Here is a 10,197-nt window from a genome sequence, read left to right on the forward strand (position 1 = left end):
ACAATCTACTACAATTACATTGACTGTAACTTTGCTCTTCTCTGCTGTAGTAAATTGATTTACGACAATATGTCTCCTATGAATAAGCGCCTGCATGCTGTAAAGTAGATGCATATATGTCTGTCTTTCTCTCTCTCCGTCTCCTTGAAGTTACTGTTGGTGCACATTTCTCTCTGGCCTCTGGCTAATGTGCTCTCTATTGGCCGAGTAAGTGAAATGCTTTTGTGTGCAAAGGGAAGTCAAGGTTACAGATTTGATGCTCCGTCTGATTCCAAATGGGGATATTTTCTCTCCATTTATCTGCCCGGTACCCTTTGAGATATGTGTCCGCCGCTCCTCCAGACTGCTCTCTTGCCCATTACCTCTTCTAACTCTTCCTCTTGTAGAAGAGCAGCGTTTTTGTGTCTAAGCAGATAATCTGCATCTATTAGAGGTGAAATGATCTGAAATGTGATGCTTTTATGTCCCATTAAATGCCTTCCGAGAAACATATCTCTCCAAGAGGTAAGATCTTCTCTCCTAAGTGGACTGAAAACCACCTGAGCTCCCCTTTTATGTTTTGTTGTTTCTGATCCTGCATTTCTGCTTCATGTCCTTTAGAGTTTTTCATATTTACCTGCATGTGTTCAGTTTTTGTTTTACGTGTCATTCTGTGATCAGTGCACACAGTGTTACCGCACCACCATCTGTCCCCTCATATGTTGTGCGCATTTCCACAGAATGCCTTTGAATCTGTGATGATGCAACATCAGTAACATGACATGGTAGCTTAAAGGAATACTCCATCAAAATCAAGTACTCACTCGAGAGGTGAAGATGTGTTGCGGCTGTATCAACTTGTATTTGGAGCATTTAAAGTGGATTCCACTTCTGACCTAAAGTGACAAATATATGAGAACAAATCAACATCTTTCCTACGTTTTCAGTGGAGTATTCCTTTCATTTCCCTTCAAAGGGAAGCTGTGTAGCTGTGCCACATGTGCTGTAAAAATGATCCTCTGTTAAATCCTGCTTTGTATTCACCTGTTGTTCTCTCCCCTGTCTTCTCTCTTTTCCCCCCAGTTGATCAGAGTATGTTTGAGAACTCCATTGCCCAGCAGCAGAGTCCTCAGACCTCCAGGCCGGGCCAGACCTCGGCCCGACGCTCCACAGCATCAGCTAATCCTAACCTGGGCTCCAGCTCCGTCGACTCTCCATCCTCCGGAGGCCAGCAGAGGCTTAAAAATGCAATTAATCTGGGCAAAGCTGTCGGCGCAAAGGTTAGTGCAGAGCAAGTATTAAGTTCTGCACGTCCACACTCCATCTATTCCTCTGAAAATTTGAGTTATGGAGTCACTTTGTTGATGCTTAAATGGAGCTCATTTATGTATTTACTCAAAAATACTTTTCATTCTTCCTGCTCTTCTTTCCTTCTTCTTTCTCTCTCTTTCCTCTTTTTCTGCCTGTTTTTCATCTGGACTTTTTGTCTGTTTTTACCATATTTTCTTTCTTTCTTCCTCCTTTCCTTCTACCTTTTCCTTCCTTTCTTCCCATCTTTATTTCTTCATTTCATCCTTCCTTCCCTCCCTCCTTTTTTTTTTCAATCCCTCTTCCATGCCTTTCTTCCGTTTTTCTGTCTGCCTTACTTTCTCCCCTCCTCCCTCCTTGCTTCCTTCCTTCCTTCCATCTTTCAGGTCAATGACTTGCTGAGAAGAAAGGAGTCCAGCCACCTCGGGGACATCGGGGTCACTGAAGTCAACAAGAACGTTGGTGCCGTGTGGAGCTGTATGGACCAACTGAACCAGACCACTGCAAACAGGTGCACATACACACACACACACACACACACACACACAGAAACTTCAATAAATGTGTTGTGAGGAAAGAACTTAATTATAATCATAATTTTCACCCTGAACCCAAAATCATCATAATTTACCGTTCACTCTCCTAAATTAATTTTCGTATTTCAAAGGTTGCTGGTTTAATCCCTCACTCTGACTCAGACAGGCCCCATACTTAATTAAATGATAAAACTACTGAAAGACATTATCTAACAGGCAAAAAATCTTCAGTTACCCACCCGCAGTGAAGTGTGTGTCAGTGTGAATTAGGCACTGGATCCAGAAAAAGGTGAATGATTTAAGATGATTCCTGTGAAATGTGTTTTTAAATGAATAATGACACATCAAAGGCACCTGCCAGACGCCTGAAATTGAGTGAGACTGAACTTTTCAGCCACTTGTGTATTCATTACCTGCTTACAGACACACTCATACATCCCCGGTTGTCTGTATTCGGGGATTTGTTCAAGAAGCCTTCATTGATCTGTTGTCTCTTCAACTGAAGATCAGTTGAGCAGAATTCATTTTGCAGCAGCTCTGCTCCCGTGCGTCTGCGTTTACTGAGCCGTGAATAGATTTAGTTTAATTCACAAGTGATGTTCTGAAAGGATTCTGCTGGACCACCGACTGATCTGTACAGGTGGAGCTGAGAGTTTTATCAGACAGACAGCCTCAACACTGTTGAAACCTGTGCAACTCAGAACATCCTTTGAGTCGTTTCTTCAACTCATTTATGTTTTTGGTTTTGTTTGTATTTGTATTGTTAATGACATATGATATCTTTAGTGGGTGTTTCTGGGTGACTCTCTGATCACTCATGAACCTGTAGCTCCTGTGCATGTGTCAGTGTGACACCTGCTCCTCGCTGCATTCTCCAACCACATACCTGCTGCGACATTCCCACACAGAAAGAAATGATGCACCACTTTGTATAACGTTGGCTGACATTAGTGTGCTGACAGTTAAGTCACAAGAGGAACAGTGAATGCAAGGCAAGCACTGCTAGCATTGGCAGTTAATGCTGCATCCAACTGTTCCCTCTCTTCTCCTGGTTGAAAGCAAAACTGTCACTGAACTGGGTTGTTGCTTAAAGAATCTGAGCCAGTACAGCATTATGTTAATGTAATAAAAGTTGAATTTTTTAATTAAAACCTTCACAGAGTAAAACTTCTGCACTCTGGTGGATGGACAGGTAATGAGTGAAGACCAAGGACAGACAGAATCGGGACATTTTAGTAACGTTTCAGTCCAAGGTTGCAAAGGAGAATCATAAGAACGTAAGGACGAAAAAAAGAGTCCAACTGCACTTTATGTTAGGCAGCTTAATTATTCAGCAGCGGATGTTACTGATGCGGGTCTGCCACAGTGAAACTACAGTGTTATGAAGGCAGACTTCTAAAAGAACATCTGAGTTACTTCACCTTATACATTCTTACCATGTTAATCATTCAGATTGTCAAGAGACGGAGAGATGCGTTTTCACTCGTTCTTCATTTTCTGCATTTTTCATGCATCAGTTCTATACCGTGGACATGTTTTGGCACAGTTTTGCTGTTTGCTGCAGTGTAAAACAGTTTACAGTGATATGATTAGATGATTTCAACCATGTGTAGTTAAAAAAAAAATGTAGCTAAAAACATCTCATATTGCTTCATAATGAAGAATTTGAGCAGCTTTTATCATGGCTGCTACTTAACTAGGCCTCTCTACCAAAGTTCTGAGGCGGGTTCTCCAGAATCTTGAGCATATGAGCATAGTTCAGCAGGTCATCAGTTTTCATCTATCAGTTGCACCAAACAGGGTGACGGTCATGTTCACTAGAAGAGTCCAATTTGAAAAACCTGCTGTTTTATTCATGACTCTGTGAGTGGATAGTCTCTGAAAGCTCTCAGTTCACGAGTGTGTGACTTTGCTGATATCTTATTAAAAATTAACGGGATTTGTTACTCGTACCACGCTGAAATATAGAAAAACAAATTATTCATTTTTGAAAACATAAGAAGGCGACAGTGTTTGAAAGTCTTGTCTAAATGCCTCTATATCTCCCGCTCTCCAGTCACATCTCCTCCTTCGACGCCTTCCCCCGGCTCGACCCGCCACCTCCATCGGGGAAGAAGCGCCTCCCTCGGGCCCTGAAGACCACGCAGGACATGATGATCTCCTCCGACCCCGTGGTCTCCTCTCCGGACGCGGCTGACTCTCCCTCCTTCCTCGCCTCTCCTGAAAAGTCGCCCCTCATCGCCAAGGAGGAGCTGAGGAGCAGCGAGGAGCAGCAGCAGGGAGAGAAGGAGGAAGAAGAGACCACATCGCCACCGGAGCCGGCAGAGGAGAAAGTCGTCCCCGACTGGGAGACGACGGGAAGCAACGGCAAAGTTGATGGAGTGATAGATGGAGAGGAGGATGGCGTGGAAAACGAGGGCAGTGAAGGAGGCGAGGAGGAGCATCAGCGCAAGCTCCAGCTCTCTGTACCCGACCTCATCAACAAGGATCCGCCACAGCCGGAGCCCAGAGCGAAGCCCTGTGACGTCTGGCAGAAGGCGTCAGAGCCGGACGCCCGGCTCGCCTCCACCCCACGCTCGGGGAAAACTCCCTGCCGCATCAGCCTGGGCGAGGAGGTGCTGCTGGGGAACGGCACCCCCTGCAGTAAAGGCAGCGAAGTGAGTCCTGAGGACTGTGAGCCACATCCGGACCTGCTATCGTTTGAGTAAGGAGCTGAGTCTGAGTCAGACGTCAGCATGTCTCAAAAGTTTGGAATCCTTTCTTTTCTTGATTTTGAGGTAATTGAAACAGACTGCAGATCAAATATTCACTGCCACTTTGAATTATATAACTGGCCGTGCTGCTGGGTTTGCTCGAGGAAAAGTGAACCGGTGGCTCCAGGAAACACAGCAGGTGCCGGATCTCATGCTTTTTAACTTTTTATCAGCCTTTTAAGATGAGTTTGAAGGTCCCGGCCCTCCAGCGCGGTTCATCTAATGCCCTCCTGATGATATGAACACTAAGCTGACCGAGCATCACATGATGGATTGGTAGAGTGGGTTGGAGGTGAGGGTTTATTATGGTGCAGAGAGAATTAAGATTTTATCATTTCATCTATTAATGATTCTAATTTGATCATGTTTTAGCTCACACAACATGTCACATCTGCTTTAGAAATGCATAGTATCAGATCATGTAATACTGAATGTAATTAATGTGAAATAATATCCCTTTAATTGGGCTGAAAGTGTTAAATCTTGTTAATGAAATACTTGCAAGTGTAAAAATAACTAAATGGTGGTATTTTTTTTTTCCTGGAAAAGAAAAACATGATTATTTTACATCCGGGTTGTTCTATTGATCCTCAGTGTTATGACATTATCAGGAGCCCTTTTTGACATTTGCCCTTCGTGGCATTTTTAAAGGGACACTTGTTTCATGATGGTCACACTGTTAAGTTCACCTGATACAAAAGCTGCTATTACAAACTCCAAGCGCGTTTGAGCAGATGTGCCATCAGTGTATTCATTTCTCCTGCACTGAGCTGTATGCAGACTGAACAGGCGATGAGGGAAGAGAGAGAACGTGGCTGAACGAACGTGGACGTGTTACGGATGGAAAGGTTTAGGGGAGAATTTACTTTCAGTGCAGTCGGTACAAAACGTCAAACAGTGAATTCTGTCAGAGTTTTAACAGGACTCGAAGCCTTTTACACCTCAGCTGAAGAATTTCTGACCCTTTTTGGTCCAGTAGGAGGTTTAGAGGTTGCCTTTGTGAACTGGCTGAACTGAAAACGAATTCTTCGGGACGGATGGAAGGATGGGTGGGCAGACGGGGGGGGCTGGCTGGCTGAAAACTTGTTTTTGAGCAAAAGAGATGTGAGATAATGAGCTGTCAACAGAAAGAGATGAAAGGGGTGTATTTTATTCGAGCACATCGTTAAGTGACGGACCAAAGATGCAAATTAGCAGCTCAGTCAGACAGGTCGTTACTGTCGCTCTCAAAGTTCATCTCCACTGGGTTTTTTTAGATTTTAGTGAGCTGTCTGAGTTAAAGAGAAGCAAGAAAATGTGTTTTTTTTCTCCTTTATTTTCACTTCATCTGTTAATGGAAAAGTGAAAACCAAAGTCAAAGTTGTTAAAACACTTACATCCCTGTTTTAAGTCTTGTGACTGAGACAGAGGCTGAGTCAGCTGTGTTCAGCTGGTTAAAGGTGAGACACCAGAAAATATCCTGTCGGTGGATTAAAGTCAGTCTGCTTCACCCTCATCTGTGTGTCGCTGGCGGAGGAGAAAGGTCAACAGAGTGGAATCTTCATTTCTAACACTATTTTCTTAGCTGCAGTTCTGTAAATCTGTGGAGCAACAGTTCATCCCAAACTGAAGATGGTCTCATCAGTATCTACTCACCAACAAGCACAGGAAATATTGTTTGTAGCTTCAGAGGATTCTTATAAACCCCTGCCACACAGGCAGACTTGTGCCTTACCTTCAGACAGGATGAGCGCTAACGTGTTTAGATTAGCAGCTATAGTCTTAGAAAAGGGCGTAAATGAAGTCTTTTCAAATCAATTTTCGATTCCTGGGACTTGGATTCATCCAACTGAGGTTATTTTACATTTTAAAATAAGTCCTGAGCTGCCATCTTTCTCTTTTCTCTTCTTTCTCTGACTTTCCATCATCTTGGGATGAGGAGATAAAGACTGAATTGTGATTTTTAGAAGAAGTCATAAAAATACTAAAATAATTTGAAAACCAGCTTTCCAGGCGCTTCTGTATACTTTAGTGCAATTAGAAATAACACAAAAACACAACTGAAATATCAAAATTGCATAAAACATCACATTATATCAAAAATAGAACTTTTATAACATTTCAGTCATATTTTCATAGTTAGAGCTTCTGGCTGCTTCAGCAGATTTATTTTCACTTGAGTTTTCTACTTTTGTCCCTTGATTTTAAAGGGTCAGTTCGCCCAAGTGTCAAAACATTGTCTTCTAGGTTATCTAGCTAAGCATATTGTTTTTGTTGTGGAAATGCTAACATCTCCCACGCCATCACAGACAAGATGAAAACAAAACTGACATTCAACAAACTTCACAACTTCATGTGTTTCCACAAACATGTCCACGGTGTTCTTTATAATCTACAGACCTGACTGCAAACTGCTTTTATTAAGACCTTTAGGATGACAATTAAAAAAAAGAAATAAAAATATTGAAAACTGTCCTCAGGAATCTAATTGTGAAGATTATTTTTTTGTAATTTGGTTTGAGTCATGTGGAACATCAGCTGTTTTATTACAGCTCTAAACTAGATGGGGATAGTCCAGGACACTCATTAGATGTAAGACAGTCGGAGACAAAGCTTCCTTTCTCCGGCAGAGTCCAGCTCCACATTCCTTTCATTCTGCCGGGCACGACCTGACCGCAGCTACAGCTGTGGCTCTGTGTTCGTCCCAGTGTCTTCTGGGAATTCTGTGCTCTTTTTTGAGGTTCAGGAAATCCAACAAGAGCACAGTGGTCACTGAGAGAGGCCACTTCAGAACCTCACTGAAAAATGGTCGTTTTTTTTTTTTTTTTAGGGTCAGGACCCGGGATCTGTACCCAGCATCTGTGTGGAGAGGGAATCTTAAAGGATAAGTTCACTCAAAAATTTAAATGCGGTTATTAGTTGGGGAAGTTTGGTAGTACACAAAATGAAATATGAAATCTGTTCTCATGATGTTAAAAAAAAAAAATTGTTGCTTCTTGTCGTCTGTCTGGCTTCACAGCGACACTGAGATTCGTCTTTAGGATTGATTTGAGATAAACCTGAACTGAACAAAACCAAACACATGATGAGACTGACGAAAGCTGCTTTTCTTCAGTCAGAAGGTGAAAGCAATAAGTCTGAAATGTCTTGCTTCTATTCTTTGAGAAAAATCCTGACTGTTAAGAAAAGATTGATTTTTTTTTTTTTTTTTTTTTTTAATCGATCCGGTTATTGTTCATCCTTTAGAACCTCTGAAGCAGTTTGGTATTGTATTTTCTGATGAAGGAACATACATGTAGATTTTTATGGAAATATTCTTTGCTTCAACAAATGTCTGTGAATATGCACATTGATTCTTGCTCTGACAAATGAAGGAATGTGATTGATTTTGATGTTCAGCGATAGAATCTAGTTACAACAATCTGTGTCATGTAGCTGCCTCAGAATTTGACAAAAGAAGAAATGATCCTTCTTTGTGTTTGGTGAACATCGTTTTTCGTTTTGTCTTTGTGAAGCCAGTCAACATTATTCCAGTGATGATGATGAATGAAGGAAGCTAAACGCTGCTCGTTTTTAAATGGACTGCTGAAGCAGACGTGGGACTCACTACTTTTTATTGATTATAGCTGAAAGCTTTTGCAAATGAAATGAGTTCTTTAATGTTTTTTATGTATGGAAAATATGCTACAAAAAATCCAAATCAGTGATTTGACTTTTATTTTTTTTTTGTTTTGCTAATGTATCTTTTTCAAAGTGGGGATGTAATAATGATTGTAATCTTTTTAAAAACTCTGGAAATAGACCTAATCATGACCGTCTTGTTTTGTGTGACTGTGTTTTTGAAGAGAACCGTGACGTGATGGTTTATTCTGGGCACATCCTGTCTTTTATGTCTCGTTCCTGCGCTCCGTGGCAGCCGGCCTCCCACTCATCCCTGCCAGGGAACTTCCTGTTTTGACGGAGCTGATGTCCTTGTTAGAAAACTGCTTATGTTTTTTTTCCTTCTGAATCTGTGTCATTCCTAAGTATAGACAGGCCTTCCGTGTGTCCTCCCTCTGTTTCATAGCCGCGGTGGCAGCAGGAATTCGTGAATCGAAGCTGCTCAGATGTTTAATTTATCTTTGTTTGTCCTATTTTGTGGAAATCCTGGTCTTCTTCTTGGCGTCCCAGCGTGTCGCCGGCTTCGTGTTTGCCGCCGTGTCGAGACGAGTTAAAACCCCGTCAGGGATACGATGGAGGATGAGTCCAAGAATTGAGATGAGGCGGTTTTATTTATCTAACTTCCACATGAGTGGTGTAAACAGCCAATCAGCTCAGACAAACAGGTCCTGTCACTGTTCAATAATTCAAATATGATGCATTTATTCATCCTCTACAAAGGAATCTAGGCCTCCATGCATAATGAATCATTAAGTGTTTGGGACAGTTAGCGGACTGGATGAAGTCTTGGCCTAACATCGTTTAAACAAGTTTCTGTTTGAGTTTTTGACTCATTTGTGGAAAGATTCCCCACAAACATCAAACTGAAGATCTGAAAACTTTTCCTGCCAGAGGTCAAGGTTGAGTATAATTCCCAGGAAGTCAAATAGACAAACTTTGGGTTGGCCCTGAGCAGCAAGAAAGTGACCCAAGCTGAAATCAGACATCCAACGGACCTGAAACTACACACGTGAGTGCAGCAACATTTTTCCTCCAAACAAGATCCAGTCCCAAAACGCTCGGCCCGGTGTGGTTCTGTGTGGTTCTCTGTGAGGCATGAGAACTTTCTTATCTACACTCCACATTATGTTGTTATGTCACAGTGTTATTTGTGCCAAGCAGAGACCTGAAAGGAAAATTAGCACTGCAATCAGAGCGAACAAAGATGCTGTAAATGATCTCTTTGGAGAGGCATGAGAATGAATAATTAGATGTTCTTTGTGATTGGAAAAAAAAAGGGGGGGGGCTGTACGGCCCGAGCGTGAAGTGTCTGAGCTGTAATATCTGTTCAATGTATATTTAATACCTTCTATTTTTGATGAGGCAACACTGCCCCTCCTCCTTCACATGCCAGACAGAGCGAAGGATTAGCGAGGTCTGCACACTGAGGTGGAACATTCACCAGACGAGGAGCTGAATGTCAAACTGATGAAACGATGTGAACGGGGGTATAATTGTTACGGCGAGGGTCTCTCTCTAAATGCCACTCGTGTGTGTGTGTCGCGAGCTGTGCTGCGTGTGTGTGTGACTGCAAATACAGATGAGGGAGCTGAGGAAGACACAGATTAGACAAGTCAAAAGACGGAAGTCACAGATAAAACTGTGACCTTCCCTGCCTGCAGGTGACCTTTCTCTCTGTCCACTGTTGTGTCTATTCTCTTTCAACAACTGTATTTAAAAAAAAACAACTGTATTTCAGTCTTATGCACTCTGCACTCATTATCCTTTCTTACCTTGACCTGCATGCAGCCAACACCTGCTCAGAAATGATTAATCAATGTCACAATGTCACTACAAACATGATTGATTCACTTGTCCCCGCACAGAGCTCTTTAATATAGCATCACTGGTCTGCTGCTAGCATCACAGCTTGTATTTTAGGGTCATTCATTTTTCTGCTTTTTGCCTTGACAGAGAAATTACACCTGAAACAAACCTTTGAG

General features: G+C 42.2%; 1 protein-coding gene across 2 annotated transcripts in view; it reads left to right on the plus strand.

The window, feature by feature from the left end:
• LOC119028313 (carboxyl-terminal PDZ ligand of neuronal nitric oxide synthase protein-like) overlaps positions 1-8,373 on the plus strand; it is a 192,802-nt gene extending 184,429 nt beyond the window's left edge. For both annotated transcript variants that reach the window (XM_037114147.1, XM_037114148.1), the window contains exons 11-13: positions 1,063-1,259; positions 1,674-1,798; positions 3,880-8,373. In XM_037114147.1, the coding sequence (XP_036970042.1) occupies positions 1,063-1,259; positions 1,674-1,798; positions 3,880-4,531 (974 nt within the window). In that variant the 3' untranslated portion in view covers positions 4,532-8,373. The remainder of the gene's footprint in view (positions 1-1,062; positions 1,260-1,673; positions 1,799-3,879) is intronic.
• The last annotated feature ends 1,824 nt before the right edge of the window (positions 8,374-10,197 follow it).

The sequence above is a fragment of the Acanthopagrus latus genome, chromosome 11 (genome assembly GCF_904848185.1).
Source record: "Acanthopagrus latus isolate v.2019 chromosome 11, fAcaLat1.1, whole genome shotgun sequence".
In the NCBI taxonomy this organism is placed as follows: Eukaryota; Metazoa; Chordata; class Actinopteri; order Spariformes; family Sparidae; genus Acanthopagrus; species Acanthopagrus latus.